Source organism: Botryllus schlosseri, chromosome 12 (genome assembly GCF_051294905.1).
Source record: "Botryllus schlosseri isolate E-star chromosome 12, Bs_hap1, whole genome shotgun sequence".
Lineage (NCBI taxonomy): Eukaryota > Metazoa > Chordata > Ascidiacea > Stolidobranchia > Styelidae > Botryllus > Botryllus schlosseri.
The window spans coordinates 393,621-414,625 of NC_137247.1; the positions used below are offsets into that span (position 1 = coordinate 393,621).

The 21,005-nt window shown below is 39.1% G+C and overlaps 3 protein-coding genes across 3 annotated transcripts in view; 1 reads left to right on the forward strand and 2 right to left on the reverse strand.

The window, feature by feature from the left end:
• LOC145452005 (frizzled-10-A-like) overlaps window positions 1-21,005 on the forward strand; it is a 297,630-nt gene that overhangs the window by 45,828 nt on the left and 230,797 nt on the right. The gene's annotated exons all lie outside the window — the stretch shown is intronic.
• LOC145452139 (ankyrin repeat and BTB/POZ domain-containing protein 1-like) lies at window positions 3-6,083 on the reverse strand. The gene is made up of 2 exons (XM_080330363.1): window positions 3,985-6,083; window positions 3-2,677 (listed from the first exon to the last, which is right to left on the reverse strand). The coding sequence occupies exons 1-2, from the start codon at window positions 4,377-4,379 to the stop codon at window positions 1,630-1,632; spliced, it is 1,443 nt and encodes a 480-aa protein (XP_080186489.1). The 5' UTR covers window positions 4,380-6,083; the 3' UTR covers window positions 3-1,629.
• LOC145452140 (NAD-dependent protein deacetylase sirtuin-7-like) lies at window positions 12,877-18,567 on the reverse strand. Its single transcript, XM_080330364.1, has 6 exons — window positions 17,638-18,567; window positions 16,528-16,646; window positions 16,052-16,179; window positions 15,249-15,379; window positions 14,424-14,604; window positions 12,877-13,497 (listed from the first exon to the last, which is right to left on the reverse strand). Exons 1-6 carry the CDS (start codon window positions 17,994-17,996, stop codon window positions 13,168-13,170), a joined length of 1,248 nt encoding a protein of 415 aa, XP_080186490.1. The 5' UTR covers window positions 17,997-18,567; the 3' UTR covers window positions 12,877-13,167.

Below are 21,005 nucleotides of genomic sequence, written 5' to 3' on the forward strand. Positions count from 1 at the left end.
AGTTATTCTGGATAGAAATCGATGATACATATCAGGAAACGCAAAGACACAAATTTCAGGTACAGAACTTCAGTACACAATTGAATAATATATTGATATTGAAATAAACCCGAATATTTTCGGCTGACACTCGTCAGGGGTGTTAATCAGCAACTAGTAGAGAATTGGAAAGAACATTGGATACCGGTATCAACAATTGTATCATCAAATATAACTTTGTTTGTCAGCCGAAAATATTCGGGGTTATATCAGGGCCAACAATTTCATGTGAGCATCGATGGCTCATATCCTATATCTTGGATTGAAATCAATAAAATAAGTCGATAAATTTTGAAGTGATACGCAAAATAAAGTGCAGATTATGGCAAAAGAAAATGTCATCAATATGTACAATGTGAGGTGGTCAGTAACAAGTAGCTTACTTCTACTATTTTGGATACTGTACAACAATATTCGATACATTTCGAAGCTAATACGCAAAATAAAGTGCAGATTATGGCAAGTTACGTAAATGTCATCAGCATGTACAATCGCAAAAAAATCCCAGTAAAGAATCAGTGGAAACGAAATCTTGAAGCGCACTCAGGTTCAACATTCGGACTGTTCAAAATATTTTTTTCCAAATTTTACGGGTGGCCGACCATAAATAGTATTTTCTCCAATTAATAATTTTTTAATCCCATGAGTTAATGAGTACAGGTTGGAATGGAGGCAAATTCGCTATACATGGTTTTTCACACGACCTAATAATTCCACACGGTAGCCAGTCAAATTTGAGTTATTGTTTATTCAGTTTATTTTTATTCATATTCAGTAAATCAAAAATTTTCTACTCAATTGTGATTGGGTCAAATTTGATGCACTGAACAATTTTATCGACTACCCAGTAAAACTTGAAAAAAACAGGCCTATTTTTAAACAAACCTAATGTATAATCACAAAGAAAATCCGATTAAATAATGAGCGATAACTAGGGCGATTATTTTTTGATGTGTCAAAAAAAAATGTCAAGATGTTGTCAAATTAGTAGCGTTGGATCAAAAAAATTGTCAAAATTGTTCACAAAGTCAAAATGTAAGAATTAATTAGTCACAAACAGTCCGTAGGCTATGATTTTCATGACATAGAAATCTCGTGGTACTTTTGAATCGTTAAAATTTCAATAAACGATTCAGTGACTGACCATCGGAAAATGTAGCAAGTATGTCAAGGCGTCAAGCTGCAATCAATTTTGAGTTTTCATACCGTATTGCGTAACTTAACTACTAGAGTCCTTCATAAGTCAAAATTTTGTAAAAAAAATTGTCAAATTTTCCAAGTTTTAGAGTAAAATTTTCGATATTTAGAGCAAAATTTTTCATTGCTGGCGTCTCTAGCTGCAATATAACTTATATATCTTTTTGAGTTCTTCATGAGTCAAAATTTTGTCGAAAAAGGTTTTTTAATGCCAATAAATGTCAAGATTCTCTCTTTTTAGAGAAAAATTTGTCGTGATTGGGGTCTCTAGCTGCAACAAATTTGAATTGATTTTGTCAAAGAAAGTTTCTTGATGTCAAAAAATGTAATTTTTTTGGGGGGGACAAAAAATGATCACCATAGTAATAACATAATTATCAAGTGCAAAAAGGTTCAGCATTCAATGCCCAAGCGTGCTAGCATCGCGTCCAGGCGCGTTAATTTCCGATTCGCATCTTCCACCTCGCCCATCGTAGTCGCGCCGCTAGTGATGCAATGTCTGATATCATCCACAATCGGTATAGAATCCGTCTCCTCCCTCGACTTAACCTGATACGCTTGTTCCGTGACTAAATCCATAAAATCTTCAGATTCAACAAGGCTATCGAGACTGACGGCCATCATGCTTGTACATTTATCTTCCAAATTAAGCAGATTGTAAACTTGAGAATGACGGTACAGTTCAAGCACGTTATCTTCCGTAATGCATTTTGAGAGAATCGTACCGCAAGACTTCTTCAAACCGGACAGGAGCATCATGTCAGCAGTGATTAGTACTTCGAGAGATTCATCAATCGTATCAAATTCGGTTTTACCCGAATATATATAAATGACAATGTGTCGAAAAATCTCGGCAGACAAATATCGTAGGTTTATAGTCAAGATTTCAGACTTTGAAATTTCTTGAAAATGATCGGAGAGCAGTGCTTTAAAAAAATCGGTGCGCCCGCAAAGGAATACTTGATGGCAGTAAAATAAACTGTTCTCGACCTTGATACAAACGTCTGGATAGAACGAAATTCTTTCGTCGTAAAATGGCAAAATACCTTCATCAATCCACGACCGTAATTCCACCGGGAGCGTAGATTCCGCTAATTCTCTCAAATCTTCTCTCAAGTTATTAAAACTGTTGTCGCTTTCAACCGACAAAATCTTCACTTTTTTACCGATGCTCGGTTTCAAATTAACCAACTCCGTGATTCTTTCTTCCGCAATTTCGATTTCTCGGATTAAATCCGTAAGTTTGCAGTGTGTGGCTATTTTTTTCAGGTCCGCGATCAAATCTTCGGGGATATCGACACGGCCTTGATAGAGATACATGAGAAGCAGGTGAAAAGCTCGAGTGTCCACGTTGCTTTTACGCAGAGTCACTTTTCCTTTACAAGACCATCTCGTTAATAGGGCCTCCAAGAAAAAATCGGACCTTGCAGCCAGTATACACCTGTTGATGAAATAATTATTTGTATTTTTAAATATACATCAATTTGATTTTTATTGATTAAGGTATTGGTACATGTTATAGACTACTTCTACTTCCTTTTTCAGTTTGTTAGGTAAAACTAGGATAGGAACATCTACATTTTTACTAAATTTATAAACTAACCTTTTTACTTCGGAAGTTTCGAAGAAGTACATAGGTTTTGCTCACTTACACTACTTACTCATGAGGCTATCATTATAACCTATTTCTACTTCTGCATCACAATTTTCAGTATGCAAAATCAGGCCTGAAAAACCGACTTTCAAGTTGCTGCACTTCCATATTAGTTCGAGAACAACGACTGAGACAACCTACATTTAGGCTGTCCTACGCCCTGTATTTTGGTCCTGCAATATGAGGAATTTATGCTTAAAACTCTAGGCCACGGCGACGGCTACTCAACTACATTCAGAAAGGGTCCAGTTACAAACCATTTAAAGTGTACTTAGGTCCATGATAACTCTCATGAAGTAATGTACAGTGTACAGTGATACACCCGTACAAATGTAATATGGTATAACGTATAACTATAGCCTATACAAATCCGGTAAAGCGATACTAGCAAAAAGGAATGAGCGAGATCTATTTATTAATCTTTTAGTCACAGATAGTGGGAGAATTGTCATTTTTTATTCCTTGCTACTTGTTTAAATCTTGGTTGTCAGCTTTACATCACTATGCAACTCACCTATGACGTCAGCCTCATACAATATACCCACCACGCATGAATACCGAATAACCACGTTGTCATTCCTATGAAATAATGTCACTTCCTTGTGCTGTGAGTGCGCCTACGTTGGTTGGGAATGAATATGAAACCAGCTAACTAAAACAAAACCAACTAGATTCCATTCGACCCCCAAAACCTGCCCCTGATTATGCCACTGTTAGCAGCGATGACTCTGAGCCAGTAATGACTGCAAGACAGACTTGGAAACTATAGCTCTAGTTGCCAAATTAGACTAATTACAGCGAAATGCCAGTAATCTAATTTGTGAAATGTTTCTACGCTTTCAGTTTAATTGTAATCTAATTCTTGGTTTTCCTGAAATTTCTACAGAACTGCATTATGCAAAACGAGCCAAGCTCGGTGCACAGACATTTTTCATCCCCATGCCTATTAGAATTATGAGCCGAACTTTATTCAATGTCCAAGTCTTCCCGAATTCAATCATTCTAAATGCGCAAATACTACTCACTTCGCAATCAGTCAACTAACTACAGTGATAGTTTATACAAGTGTGTCTACATCTGAGATTTGTACGAACCTGTGTGCGCCAACCTCTTTCCCCTCTACATCAAAAATAATATCCTTGTAAATCTGATCATCTTCAAACATCCCGCGTAAAAGTTCTTGGTGATGATCCCTCCTCATCACAGTCGAATTAATTTGTTTCCAAGTTCGTAAAATGGTGCGAATCTCATTGGTGAGAGCTCCATAGACGCATCGTTCCCCGTCAAACGTGCTCGCCTCGCATTTCGATCCGTTCTGCAGAAGATACTCCACCACGTCTTTATGACCACATAAACAGGCGTAGTACAAGGGCGTGCTGTCCCATTGATCGCGACTGTTCAAATCGACATCTTTGAATTCGACGACACGTTGCACTTCTTCTAAATTTCCGAGTTTACAATGACGAAAGAGCAGTTTTTCGGCAGACATCTTTTGGCAGTGGACAATATTTCCATTCGGGCAATGTTGATAATGTGATCGCGCTATGTAGGCCTACTAAAAGCAAGTCCAATCTAAACCACGTAGTGTGAACCTAGAACTTCTTTATTGATATATCATAGAAAAAATCAATGTAGTACACGAAATGAGCCAAGATTCCATAGGGGAAGTTCTGTACCTCCAGGGATATCTTCAAATTATTGCGCATGGTACAACGACTATGGTACACATCAGAAATGAATGTGGATTGGGATATGGGATAATTGTCAAAAAATGTATATTGTACATGCAATTTGATACAGTGATAAGAATGCCAATTGAATTTACGATTAAAACAATATGCTACAGCGGAAAGCATAGTTGCTGTCTCAGAATTAACGATGTAGGAAACCATTATATCATGTTCAGGATGAATTGTACATCCAAAATCGGTCGATACCAGAGTTGGTCAAAGTAGTCAAGAAATCTACTCAAGTAGAAGTAGAAGTAGCGACGAAAAAATCTACTCAAGTACGAGTAGAAGTACTTCTTCCATAAGCAACCTAAAACTACTTGAAGTAGAGGTAGAATTGACTGACTTTAAAAGTACTCAAGTAAGTAAGTAGTTATGAAAACGATCCTAATTCGTTCACATGGACTGTAGAAAGGTGCAAATTGAGCTATGCGATAGGTGACGAGCTTGATTCAGATTGATTCATAACAGCAGGTAGGCCTATCCAGTTTTCGCTAGCATGAGTATTCGTCCACGTCATGGGATGAAAATGATATAGTATTCATATGGCAATGCGATGCTAATTCTCTGTTTTCTCGAACAGCACGTTTTAGAAAATAGCATGGTGTGGCGCCATTCCCCATATTATAAGGCTCGTAGTTTAGTCGAAGAGCAATACGGAGAAGTTGTATAGGATACGGTGTAAACCCTTTGCGCGATTAGTAAACGTTAATAAAAAATATGGTGGACCATGAAAATGCCATATTGTGTAGCTTTATTTCCAGAAATTAAAGACATTAATACACTTGCTTTTATAAATCAACATGTGATGTTATCCAGACAAAAGAACTGATAATCATTATAACTCAATGTATAGCCTATGATACTGGGAATTGAAAGCGAAATATAAATACTACTTCTAAAAGCAGAACATGTATTTCATGTTGTTAGTACAGAAAATTTCAAAGGTGGTATGCTAAAACAGCTCTAAAACTAAAAAAAGTCAGAGTCCACTTTTCCAGATTTGGACACGCCTTGGTCATGCTAGATTACGATATGACAAGTATATGCTAGATGGCGAAACATCATTTTCAAACGTTATATACTGTGATGAATTATTTGATATGGACGAAGGGCGACAATGTGGTGTGAACGGAACCACGCCAACCCTCTACCTAAATTATATTCACCTATACCAGGGATATCTAGTCTAGATGTCCCTGACCGATACTTTCGTGAAATCATACTGGACACACCGTATCCGACACTGCGCGCGACGAAAATTCTGGGCTTTACTAGACCGACAAGATAGCGTAATGGTTAAACGTCCGGCTTCTTGATCGGTAGGTCGTGGGTTCGATTCCCGGCCGGGTCAGACCAAAGACCTGATTAGTAACACTGGTATCCATGGCTTCCCTGCTTGGCGCTCATGCATTACTGGGACAGCATGGAGCGGTGGTGCATGACTTAGAAAGCCGTAAAGGCGGCCCCGTGGATATACTCAGATATCGCAGATATCACTACTGTGGATATACTCAGATATCGCAGATATCGCAGATATCATTGTGGATATACTCAGATATCGCAGATATCACCAAAATCCGCAGACATCGAGGTCATATAAAGGTCACGCCTCGTTTAGAGCGCAGATATCACGTCTTAAGCATGTCTAGGTCGATTCAGTGCGCAGATATCAGGTCCGGACCATGCCTGGGGGAATTTTGTGCGCAGATATTAGCTCCGGAGCATGTCCGAATACAAATAGTGCGCAGATATCAGGTCTGGACCATACCTGGATTCTTTTGGTGCGCAGATATCAGCTCCGGAGCATGTCCGAATACAAATAGTGCGCAGATATCAGGTCTGGACCATACCTGGGCTCTTTTGGTGCGCAGATATCAGCTCCGGAGCATGTCCGAATACAAATAGTGCGCAGATATCAGGTCTGGACCATACCTGGGCTCTTTTGGTGCGCAGATATCAGCTCCGGAGCATGTCCGAATACAAATAGTGCGCAGATATCAGGTCTGGACCATACATGGGCTCTTTTGGTGCGCAAATATCAGCTCCGGAGCAAGTCCGAATACCAATAGGGTGCAGATATCAGGTCTGGACCATGCCCGAGTTCTTTTGGTGTGCAGATATCAGCTCCAGAGCATGTCCGGATACAAATGGTGCGCAGATATCAGCACCTATATGAGCATTGAACATATAATGCCCTAACCAGTGCGCAGATATCAGGTTTGGCGTCTTTTTCATGCGCAGATGTTAGCTTCGGAGCATGTCCGGATACAAATAGAGCGTTGCAACGGTCAACTTAATCGAATACGCAGGTAGGGCTAGTCGACAAACATGGTAAATACTGTTTAAACAGCTAAATGAGAAACTCCGACCATCTGCGCTTTGTTCGGCTCACGCATTAGCACGAAATCCGAGCCGTGTCGGATTCTTCGGGAATGGTGTATATTGGTAGTTAATCCGAGAATTATCAACGAAAAACTCAAATAACTCCACTTCTACTAGTTGTAATTGATTCGAATTTGTTTTGCATCGTCTTTGAAGAAAATTCAACAATTTCGGGGGGTTGACAGGAAAATTTGAAATTTTTAAAACATTTTTTCTAATAAATTAAAATTTTAAATTGGCTCTGCGGTGGCTTATATACTTGTTAGAATTGAACCAAATTTGGCGTGCAACGGTTTTTAGGGTAACCTGACAATTTAATCAGTGAATGGCTGGAAAGCGGAAAAAAAGTTATTTTTGAACGACACTGTACTCATGACACTAAAATCCTGAAAGTACCTCAGATTTAAACCGCAGTATAAATACAGTAGCCTAAACTACAACATTTTAATCCAAATTCTGCATGCCCATAGTAACGTAGAATGGTATGCACGTATAGGCACGTCGGATTTATGACCGCTATATAATTCTTAGTTAGGTTATGTTTTCTTGTACCACTCTTCTCAGCCCTTCGGGTGTGAATACACACTCTTTTCGCAAGGAGTGTGAGGCTATTTGAACATTTATCATGACAATTATTCTTATAAACGTGATAGAAACATGTGCCAATGCTACTCTCTACTTTACAAAATACAAAGTGTAAAAAAGTATTATTATTTCCTTAAAATTTTTTCAAGTATAATTGGATGTAGTACAAAGATATATAACCACTAGAGCAGGGGTGTGAAACATACGACCGGACGATTTTATCCGACCCGCGAAAAAATTTCGATTTGATGGAAAAATGCTTGTATTATCCTGCATATTTCTAACAAGTGTTGAGATTTTAGTCCGTGAAACTTCTATTAAATAATCCCTCAATGCAGCAAAGGTAAAATATGTGCATAGGCCACATTTTAACTATTATTTTGTGGTTTCACTCTAGCAGTATTAGCAAAAATTCGGTGACATTGACACGCAATTCCGGGAAGCCAAAATGGAGAACACTGAGTTCAGAGTTTTATAGAAAAATTGACCTAGAATTGACCTAGAAGAAGCGAAAACGCCAATGTGAAATCGTTGCATGCATGGATATATGGAGAATATAGTAGTTACAAAAATGTAATTCAAATATCTGCGTTCGCACTACTGTATCACTTCTGACTGAAAAGGTTCCCGACCACCAAAGGAAAACGAATCGCGATTTAAATGAACAGAATTCCAACGGCCACGTCTACATTTAAATCTCTTGTATTCCTCCCAACGCATACGCAGAGTTAACGCCAGATTACGACTGAAACAAGGGGATCATAGAAATATGCTGATATCGTCCTAAGAGCCCCTGTTTTAGCGGTTTGTAACTACATTCAACCAGTCAATATTTGTATTTTTGCAAATTCCATTGTTTGCGAATAAACGTGTCGCTTGAATAGAACCCCTAATCCCCTATGTTCTGAAGGTCTGAATGCGGCCCGTGAAACAACTTGAGTTTGACACCCCTGCACTAGAGTAGCCTAAGTGATGCAAGCAGGCAAAATCTGCCAGATGACTCCAAAATAACTGTAAGTGGTTTGTTACTGGTCAGTTCTGACCAGTGACCAGTGACCAGGCCTGACCATGTCCATCCAGACATGATGTGGAGTTGATATCGACCAAAGAAATACGCTCAGGCATGGTCCAAACCTGACATCTGCGCAATATTTGTATCCAGACATACTCCGGGTCTGATATCTGCGTATCGCTTGGCGTCAGACATGCTGCGGACCTGATATCTATGCAGGAAACAGCGCCAGGTATGGTCCAGACCTGATATCTGCGCACCAAAAGAATCCAGGTATGGTCCAGACCTGATATCTGCGCACTATTTGTATTCGGACATGCTCCGGAGCTGATATCTGCGCACCAAAAGAGCCCAGGTATGGTCCAGACCTGATATCTGCGCACTATTTGTATTCGGACATGCTCCGGAGCTGATATCTGCGCACCAAAAGAGCCCAGGTATGGTCCAGACCTGATATCTGCGCACTATTTGTATTCGGACATGCTCCGGAGCTGATATCTGCGCACCAAAAGAATCCAGGTATGGTCCAGACCTGATATCTGCGCACTATTTGTATTCGGACATGCTCCGGAGCTGATATCTGCGCACCAAAAGAGCCCAGGTATGGTCCAGACCTGATATCTGCGCACTATTTGTATCCGGACATGTTCCAGAGCTGATATCTGCGCACAAAACTCCCCCAGGCATGGTCCGGACCTGATATCTGCGCACCAAAAGAATCCAGGTATGGTCCATACCTGATATCTGCGCACTATTTGTATTCGGACATGCTCCGGAGCTGATATCTGCGCACCAAAAGAATCCAGGTATGGTCCAGACCTGATATCTGCGCACTATTTGTATTCGGACATGCTCCGGAGCTGATATCTGCGCACCAAAAGAGCCCAGGTATGGTCCAGACCTGATATCTGCGCACTATTTGTATCCGGACATGTTCCAGAGCTGATATCTGCGCACAAAATTCCCCCAGGCATGGTCCGGACCTGATATCTGCGCACCAAAAGAATCCAGGTATGGTCCATACCTGATATCTGCGCACTATTTGTATTCGGACATGCTCCGGAGCTGATAACTGCGCACAAAATTCCCCCAGGCATGGTCCGGACCTGATATCTGCGCACTGAATCGACCTAGACATGCTTAAGACGTGATATCTGCGCTCTAAACGAAGCGTGACCTTTATATGACCTCGATGTATGCAGTTTTTGGTGATATCTGCGATATCTGAGTATATCCACATTCCACAATGATATCTGCGATATCTGAGTATATCCACAGTAGTGATATCTGCGATATCTGCGATACCTGCGATATCTGCGATATCTGAGTATATCCACGGGGCCGTAAAGGCTATATCTGCACTTCCTTGTCCAGCGGCATATGCACATCATGCACTCATGGTATGCATATGCACAGATCGTGTGTATGTATATCATGAGTCGGTGTATATGCCGCAAAAACATCAAGGACAAAAATAAACTACGTCCTTTCCTTTCCTACTAAAATTAAATTAAATGTTGATACTCCGTGAAAACAGCCCCAAAATTCCTCAGGCTATCTTCCTGAATGGAAGATTGAACTACTTCTACTCGACAAACTGAAAATAGTGAAAAGTAAGTAAGTAGATCACAAAATATTACAAAGTAGCAAAAATCAGATCTACTTGAGTAAGTACCAGAAGTAGAGGAAAACTACTTGAGTACTTTGAAAAAGTAGAAGTACTTCGTTACTGACCACCTCTGGACTCGATACAAATATTCTTCTGATGCATACATGAGTAGATTTACTAGTCGAATATTGCAAAATAGCGAGCATATATATCACAGCGACAATTAGCCTGAGAATAATGTAATGCTGGTGCAATTCATTTTAGGTTATCGTAACATTACGCACAGTGCAATGACTAGGCCTATAGTAACTGTGACTAATAAAATAAGCATTATGTACTATGCCTGACCTTATAGTGTGCAATATGTAGGTGGCAAAAACAATACTTGGCTATAACGGTCAGTGTGTGATTAAAATGATTCATATGGTTTTATAAACTATTTGTCATACTTTCATGAATTCAGAGACAAGCTTTACGGATTTTATCAGACAAAATGGACACATAACTGAGTGCAGAACATATTTTACAATAAAACAGCCAAATACATGAGGCTCATCACAATAATAACACCAAATGTGGCTCGGTGTAAGCTGTCTGCTGAAATCTGAAAAGTAATAACACACCAGTATTTCTTGGATAGATATCTATATTATACATTGTCATTTTTCACGTCTGTATGATTTCGAGCGATACAGTAACATTGTAATCTCTAGCGAACCAACAGTCACATCATCAGAGGAAGAAGATTGTAATTTTCTTCCCCAGTTCATCCATATAACATAATTCGATACAAGGCTCGTATATTCAACGTATTTATTTCAAAGCTTCCCTTCGCACACTTGCCTCGATGACAATACTACACTTCCACACGACGGTGAAGGAAATGCCTTGAATATTACATCAGAATCGCGTCCATTCAAAACTAGACAGCTCTAATCTCTTATTGAGCAATTATAATTTCGCGAACCAATATCCTTCGAGAAATTTATTCTTTTGTTTTGATTCGCGAACGTTTGCAACCGGAGCAACAAAAACATTCCGCTGTATCACGACATCGTGCGGCACGAATCGAACCGTCATTTCGGAAATCACTCGGATAAGTAGTTTAGTTGGGTTGATTTTATCCTTTCAAAAACACGATAGTGTTGCGATACAATTAAAGGTGTCGAAATGAGCTCCGGAGCTAGAGATAATCTTTACGCGCGTCAACGACCATGATCATTGATCATGACGGAATACAAGAAAACGCATTGCTCTATCTCTATCATGTATGCCGGACCCCAGTTGTGGAACAGCATCTCGCCGGCTATCCGAATGTCGTATAGGATATCCGCATTCAAGTCGAAATATAAGCAATTTCTTCTAAATGAATACTAGTCAGCCTTCAGAATTATCGGACCACGACCTAACATCGATCTCGCCTTCCGCCAAATGCCACCTCGTTTTGTCGCTTGCGTCTTCTATTCTCTGCATTACTTTTCATTCTGTGTGCAGTGCATGCCTCTATTCTTTACTTCGCCTAGGCCAAAGTGGATATCGGATCTCAAAGACTACTCCAAGTCATTACGACACCATCCCATCTTTTCATTGCATCGCAGTTTTTGTGGTGTTTTGAAATGATGAAAATATTAATAAAACTGATTGATTGAAAATATGATAAAAGAGAGCCCCGGTTCAGGGGAAATTGACCATTTACACCTGTTCCAAACACTGAGCTATATAAACAAAGCAGTGCAGGGGCTTCCAAGCGGGGGGAATTTTGAAATTTTTAGGGGGACCGGTCAAATTTAACTGTACTTTACCAAAGTTTAGTGCGATCGGCAGTCGACATAGTTCGCACAAGTCGGAATATGTTTGGCCAATAATTGCTCAGTGAGCAAATGGTTGCGCGTTAAAAAGCACATTCTTTTAGTCACCGGCAACTTTTTAATAGGGGGGAATTTTAGCTCGAATATCGGCCAAGGGGGGCATGAGACGAAAAAGGTTGGGAACCACTGAAGCATTGTAACAGTCGGGTTACCAATGTCCTCCTTTAGGAGGATTTGTCGTCCTTGTTCAGGAAATCGAAAATGTCCTCCAAGGACGCAAAAACGTCATAATTTTTGGAAATTCGTCCTCCATTTCAGCTTTGACAGCTATGCTAACGGACAGGGTCAACTGAAAATCGCCATAAATGACACGAAATACGTAAAAAGCGGAAGTTCGAGCGGTCATTCGACAGTTAAGTAGGAGTGATGACCCTAGATTTCAAGTAAATACTTCAAAATCAGCTGTTTTCAATTTCGGTGTAACTAACTTTCATGATTTGATAGAAGTGTCTTCCTTTCCCAGTTCCAAAATATTGTGTAACACTATGTAACAATCAAACACATCGTTCCTTTCACACTATGTGATGCACTTGGAAGCAGAAGTCAGATGGGAATTCAGAAAGTATTTCAGACCGAATGACTGACCATCGAAATCAAATTTGTGTAAGTTTTTGTACTGAAACCGGGCTCAATGTGCACTGCAGCACATCACATTCCTGCAAGCTCATCCTTCTGTCTTGTAGTCTATTTATAAGACTAGCCAGTTGAAGATTTCATGCGTATATAAATCGTAATACATGAATACTAGGCTTCAGTCCAAACCGTTTCTGGAAAAACGACCTACTAAAATGACTCCCTTTCACAGTAATGTTGATCTTGTCATTTTTTGCAATGACAAACAATAAAAGGATCAATACTCAAAAGAATAATGTTAAACCAGGAAAGTGAATGCATGAATGGAGACTGTAAATTTCCATAGAATATAACTGGCAATATATTGAGCAGACTTGTGCAAACTAACAACCTAATTAGTTGAAGATCAACTAACAGCTGGTTGTTTGAGGAGTTCTAGTAGCAGTTGTGCATTTTGAAAATCCAGTGGTGTGTAAAAGTCTGATGTCGAGTGTTCGGCAAAATAATTAAATCGATCATACAACAGACTTGGATATATTATTCTTTTTTCTTTTTCTTTGCTTCACTCGAATCCCTTTTCCAAACCAAGACGGAGCAAATTTAGAGTCAGATTTCAAAAATTTGTCCGATTCGCTTGAAATAGGCGTAGATTCATTTTTTGTCTGCACACAAAATTTTTTGCCGACGGCTTCCGGAATCGAAATGATTTCTCCTTGATAATCGCAGGGTGTAGCCAGGGAAATGAGAGCGTCATTTTCGTGTGAGTACGTCGGGATATCGAGTCCGAGCATTTGCATGACGCTGGAGAGAACGTCGTCGACTCGAGCGTGAATCTTGAGTTTCGCCTACAAATTCAAAATTCAAGGTTGTAATGACTCGAGTCGCAATTTCTCGACGTGACTCGAGTCATTCTCTTAAATATGAAACATGACTCAAGACAACAGGCCAGAAACTGTCTTTTATCTGTTCCAATAAGCCTGTTGAGAGTAGATGTGGCCGAGTAATCGTCGTTGGTACTCAAGTAGAAGTAAAGGTAGCGATTTTGAATGAAGTAAAAAGTAAGTATTCTAGGACTACTTTTCCATAAAATAGGAAAACTGCCAAGTGGAGCTAGAAGTAACGACGTAATTCATACTCAAGTACAAGCAGATATCAATTTGCAAGTAAAAAAGTAAGTATTCTAGGATTACTTTTCCAGAAAATAGGAAAACTATCAAGTAGAACTAGAAGTAGAGAAGTAAATTCATACTCAAGTACAAGCAGAAATAGCTATTTCCAAGTAAAAAAGTAAGTATTCTTGGACTACTTATCCATAAAATTGGAAAACTATCAAGTAGAACTAGAAGCAGAGACGTATATTCATAATCAAGTACAAGCAGAAATAGCAATTTCCAAGTGAAAAAGTAAGTATTCTAGGACTAGTTTTGCCCATAAACTGAATACTGTCAAGTAGAAGTAGTCTAAACTCATAACTACTTGAGGAATTAGTGCAAGTATGCAAAACCTATTTGATTACTTTACAAAGTAGAAGTACTTCTTTACTGACCATCTCTGGTGAAGAGGCAAGGGAGTATGTTATCAATGCCAGGGATTCACGAGTTCAGCATCACTTGGACTCGAGTCTCGATATCACGATAGAAAATGGCTGACTTGCTTCGAGTCAGAAGTAGAAGAGAAGGAATATTGATTTGTGACTCAGAACCTTGTGACTTTGTTACAACTCTATCAAAACGAATCAATATCTTGAAAGAAAGATCACTGAAGCTATCACCTGGGAGTCTTTGGGAGTCCACTGCAAGTTGACGATGTAGAGAGCCGGCCGTTTGCTGGCAGGCCTGTCCATCATCCACAGATGCTTGTAGGAGCGAAGGACTTTCAGACTCGTTCCAAGGCATAGGATCATGTCGCATTCACGGGCATTCTTGATAGCACCTTCCCAATTGTGGGGCCATCTGTAATCAAACCTACTACTTGCCCGAGTTGCATTTTGAAAAGTGACAAGTTCTAGTTCTATTTATAATTGCAGATTTTAAAAAGCGAGTGGGCTACTGTGGTTCTAGTTGCGCGTTTTGAAAAGTGAGTATTTCTACTTCTAGTCTAGCAGATGTTGAAGAGTCAATAGTTGTAGTTCTAGTTGCAAAATTAAAAAATTGAGTACTTCTACTTTTAATCGCGAGTTTTGAAAAGCGATTAGTTCTAGCTCTAGTTGACATTTTTAAAATTGATTAGCTCTCGTTGCGAGTTTTGAAAAGTGAGTAGTTCTAGTTCTACTTGCACATTTAGTCGCAGTGGAATCAAAGTGACTTATGCCCATTTTACACATTTTGAGAAAATTTACTTTGCGTTAAGTTTTCATCTTCTTTCAGTCATATATTGGCCCTGATTAACTTTGAATTAATGAAACAGGCATAACCATTGCTAAGATATGCCTGAAAAGAATTGAAAATTCTTCAAAAACGTGATGTTTTTCAAATTTTAAAAATGGTCCTTCAAAATTTGTAAACTGGACATAAGTCACTTTGATTCCACTGCGCTGATTTAGTCTGTAACACATTCTCATATAATTGAAAATTGTTAGAAAAACTGAATGATTTACTTCAAGTTACTCCGCTCTCCGAAATGCACGATCGTGTCTTCCAGTTTCTCTCCGCAGACGGGGCATTCGCGATCCGTTTTGTGGCGACGCAGAGATGTCTTGGTCGTCACGTCAAATATGCGGTAGTACGTCTGCCATTGTGAAATACCATTCACGACTATCTACACAAACAAAGCTCGGACAGGTTGCCATAAATTTTGTGAAAGACAGAAATGTGAAGAATCACAAAAAAACCTTGACGCTTTAGAACTCTACATGTAGGATGATGAGATGAGAAGAGATGCAGGTGTTTTGGGTATATGCCATGTGGGGGTGCGTCCTTGAAAAATGTCAACTATAATTTGAGACTGCATCGTATTGCTCCATTAATCTTGACTAATCAGCGGAAAAGACAGATAATGAGCAGATTTGGACAAAGGGAAAATTTTCAGATTTTCCAGATTAGAATGACTGTATTCGCAAAAACTTGGAAATTGAATTCAAATGAAAATATAATTACATGCGATAAAATTCTAGTCCAGTTCATATCAAACGGAGTTGAATCTCCTAAACATGAGAATGGCAAATGTCGGGACGCCAAGCTTGACTCGTTTTGCACGATACAGTTCTCCTGTAGCATTTTCAGGAAAAGCAGAAATTTGATCAGAATTATAATGAGCATAGAAATATTTCTCGGATTAGATTAGTATTTGTTTACCGGCTTTTTGATCTAATCGGTTTAATAATTAGACTAGAATTATCTAGTTGTCCAAATCTGACGAAAAGAGACTATTTCGTTTCAGTTGAAGGAGAACTTGGCTCACCATGCATTCGCATTTCTTACAAACTTCGGCGTACATGTTGCCGTGAATTTCAGAAAGTCCAGACGACGGGATTCCGCTTCTCAGGTGAAGACCATCGCAGTTTTGAGACACGACGTGTTTCACAGTTCCTACCAAATATTTAAAATATCATATGATTAGCGCTGGGCACAAGGATTCTAGTACTCAAATCTGAATCGAGTATTAATTTTAATGACTCGAGTTGAGTATGGAGAGATGATTTCGAGTACTGAAATGACAACCTTTTTGCCACTAGGAGTTGATTTATCAACGACAATTATAGTTTTTAGACTATTTTCCACTATTGAAGGCTTGAAATCTCGATTAGACGTATCGCATTACGCACGTTAGTGGAAATGACATATCTGCAATGTCACGATCAACCCACAGCATTGTCACTTACTTCAATGATACAGGCATGGTCGACCCTGACATAACCACACAAATGAATAGATTACCTTGACAATATAACTTTTGCAGGCACATATGAGACAGTGTTGGTTTCGATGTAGTGAGGCTAGCCGTGACTGGCATGTCTTTTCCATCTTTAAGAAAAGTCCATACTCCATGAGAGCCCCTGTATAGTAAGATATGTGCACAAGGATGTAAGGATTCTAATGATTAGACTTGAGCACCGGAGTTAGAAATGATTGTTTTGAGCACTGAAATGACACGCTACTTGCCACTCAGAGTAAATTTATCAACGAGAATTACAGTTTCAATGCTATTTTCCAGTTTGGAAGGCTTGTGCATTACCATAAATATAGCATACCGGTACGAAACAAATACGGTAGTTCAAATCTACTCACGTAACCGGAAATGACATACCTGTGAAGTCGTGATCAACCCACAGCATTGTCACAAAGAGCAATGAAATGAGTACTACGTAATTATCTCGACGTGATGTGGAATTGCCATTCACATTTGGACGGCTAGATAATTCCTGCCTAATTAGACCAATCAAAGTGGAGTGTCGGTAATCTAATTTGTTAAGGTTTCTTATCTCTAATAATTCTTATTTAATTTACAAAATGTTTCTACGTTCTAATTCTTATCTAATTTCTGGTTTTCTTAAAAATATTACATAAGAAATGTATTGTGCAAAACGAGCCAAGGTTGGTGTGCAGACAGTTTCCATTCACGTGCTTATGAGATTGAATTCTGATTTTATATGAACTGGAGTTGATTTTTGTGGCATTTCCTATAATTCCAATTTTAATCTAATTTCAAGTGTGCCACGGCATTAGATTTTTGTTGATATACAATGTTCTTTCTTATTCCCTACTAGTTGCTGACGATTACCCCTGACGAGTGTCAGCCGAAAATATTCGGGTTTCATTTCAATATGAATATATTATTCAATCGTATACTGAAGTTCTGTACCTCCAAGACGCTCTTCAAATATATTTTTTATGGACGCATAAAAGGTAGCCTATACTTATTTCAACTTTCCATATCATTCACATTGCTTCAACGTCATATACAGAGTTCTATTCGACTCTAGGCCGATAACACACGATTCAAAATTGAATCGGTCAGATACCATACTCGATTTTGGTCAGCCCTACCTATAGTCGGGTATATTTGCAGACGTGCTAATTCCGGCACCTGTGTAGACTACAGCATGTCTGCTTTCTTTAAGGGCGCGAGCTAATTCCTGGCATTTTCGTTCCACTTCAACTTTAGGATCTTCGAATTCTCTAAGACGATCGCGTTGCAAAGCTTTTTTCTCTCGATTTTTCATCAGAATTTTGACCAGATTTTCGTTTTTCTTCAGCAGTAGTCTGTCCTCTTCTGTGAATACTTCTTGACTCTTTTTCATGAGCGCGTGTATCTTTTTGCGGGACGCCAGCCTCTCACACCGAGTTCGGGCCATTGAGCCTTGGCATCGTGGTCTCAATGTTCTTCTGTGGCTTCCCAAATCCATTAACAATACAAAGATATTAGGCTAATTTGGGTCTAGTGTTAGCACTAAATACAGTGAAACAAATGCATTGACGTTTTCCATGTACAGAATATGACTCGGGTCCGTGCAGAATATGAGCAGCCTGAGTGGAATCAGTGTCCTGTGCTCACAGTATGTTTTATTTTTTTATTATTTTCATTATGTTACTTTGACTTGAAAAATTGTCACTGCTCATATGTTATAAGAAGCCAGAAGGCAAAACGTACCGAGATTCCAGTTGAGCAGTAGAGTACGGCTGTTGGAAAAGACCTTTCCTCCTCATTTTACTGGCATACTGATCATATTGTTACGGTATATTAACACTGTTGTCCTACCTTCTCCTGACACTGTTTCATTGACCATTTTCTACCATCGTTTACTTTCATTTTCCTTTTCCTTTTTTAACTAACATTTTTTACAGGCAGACTGTATAGAGCACTGAGCAGTGGTTCCCAACCTTTTTTTAGACACGCCCCCCTTATCGTCATATCACAAAATCCAACCGGGATGCTAGCGACCTCAGCAGAATGTCTGATGGCATGGAAGGTTATGACTGTTGAGAGAATTAAAAAATATGAAATTCGGTCGATATATACACTACAAAAAAAATTAGACAAATTCGGTCTCAAATTTAAGAAATGAGGATGATTTGGTCTCATTTTCAGCAATTTCAGTCTCACTGATGAATTGAGGTCTTAAAATTGAGACTGATTCAGCTGTTTAAGACCATATATAATTGTCACAATTATTTGGTCTTAAAAATGAGACCAGTAAAAAGCATCTCATAAGACATATTGTGCTTATTAAGACAGTTTTTGATGTGTTAGTATTTTTGGTCTTGTTTTTAAGACAAATTTCGCTAATCAAGAAACGACATGATTTGTGGTCTTAAAAATGAGACCGGAAAGTTGACATGGGCCAAGAGCATAAAATTAGACAAATTTGGTCTCAAATCGATTTTTTAGAAAAAGAAGTCTCAAAACCAATTAACCTTACCAAGTAGGCCTACATTCTGTCTCAAATCGGTTTTTAGCAAAAAAGTCTTGAAGACCAATTAGTGTTACCAAGTACTTTCCGTCTCAAAAGTAAGACCCAACTTGATCGATAATAGAAGCACTGCTTTGGAGGCATCCTTTTCAATGTTAGGTTCTGAGTGAAGGGGGAGAGTGAGAGAGACCATGGGACAATACTTATCTAAGGACTTCACAGACACAGCTAGTTTATCGAGATAATTTTTAATGCTTCAGTTTTTTTGGTCATGTTTTTAAGACGAATTGTGCAGTATTTTTGGTCTCATTTTACCCACTCACCATAAATGCTATTTTCGACTCAGACAACCATATATATATTGATCTGAATAGTACATGTGAGTAGTAAGTGGCATGTACCTTGATAACTATATCTAGTGAATATCTTGTAAACTCCTTAGTACAGTATCATCCCAATACTGCGAATTCTGGTCTCTGTCATGCTTCCCCTTCGCTCAGACCCTAACATTGAAAAGAATGCCCCCAAAGCACCCCTACTATTTTCGATCAATTCCGGTCTTACTTTTAAGACAGAAAGTACTTGGTAAGACTAATTTGTCTTTAAGACTTTTTTTGCTAAAAAATCGATTTGAGACAGAAATTACTTGGTAAGACTAATTTGTCTTCAAGACTTTTTCTGCTAAAAAATCGATTTGAGACCAAACTTGTCTGATTTTTTTTTGTAGTGTAGAGAAACACGCTTGAATTGGAGGTAACTCGCGCAGAGCGTGAAAATTTTTCTCAGTTGACCGCTTCTTCGCGCCCCCCTTCAGATGCTTTCACGCCCCTCCATCAAGGGGGACGTGCGACGTGCCCCCAGGTTTATTAGAAATTTTTATCAGTTCAATACACCACAAAAATGCGATACAATGAAAAGACATGAAGAAGTCGAAGCGACTTGGATTAGTCTATGGAATCAGACACCCACCTTGGCCTAGGCGATGTAAAGAGGAGGCATGCACACTGAATGAAAGTAAAGAAGATAGTATAGAAAAAGAAAGCGACAAGAAATATGGCGGCATGTCATGGGAAGCAAGATCGATAGGTCCTCAGGAAGTTCGGCCAGGGCCAGCTTTAACAATAACAGTTACAATAACATTAACTACGGTAACCTTAACCCTAAGCCTAACCGTAACCCTAACACCTACCATAATCCTAACCATATCCCTAACCTCCAAATCACTTGATAATAATATAAGTATGTAATTAAATCACATTAATAGTTGGTAATACATTTTTACACAAAATTCTCCGAGGGCCGAATTTACCGATTGAATTCGACACTCAGTAAATTCGGCTCCGTAAATATCCGTGTCATCTCCGGTGACTGTGTGATTATACGCATACCCTGACCTCCAAATCACTCGATAATAATTTAATTATGTAATTAATTCACATTAATATAGTTGGTAATACATTTTTATATAAAATTCTCCATCGGTAAATTAGGCCCCATGAATATCCGCGCTATCGCCCGCGATTACGCGATCTACGCATACCCTGACCTCCAAATCACTTGATAATGGTATAATTATGTAATTAATTTATGTTAATGGTTGGTAATACATTTTAATACAATATTCTCGGAGGGCCGAATTCACTAGCAACCATCTTGAGGATGGAGGTTGGGAACCACTGGTAGGTATAGAGACAAGAGTAACTGTTTGATGCGGGTGTGACCTGTGACTAGTTGGCCTTCGCGGTCTTATCGATCATTCCTATATGATACCGAATACTGTGCAATGTACAATTGTACAAGTGCATCATTGCCGTCTGTCTTTTATGCATATTGGTTGGATGAAAATATAGACTCTCCCTCTCTCTGCATTAAGATATGCTGCACGGTGCATCTGCTCACCAAAGTTGGCTCACAAGCGGTAGAAGACGCGCAATACCAAATTGAATTTTCGACCATTTAGGAAAGCAGTATTTACATGGTCAAGCAAGTCGTATTGAAGCCAAG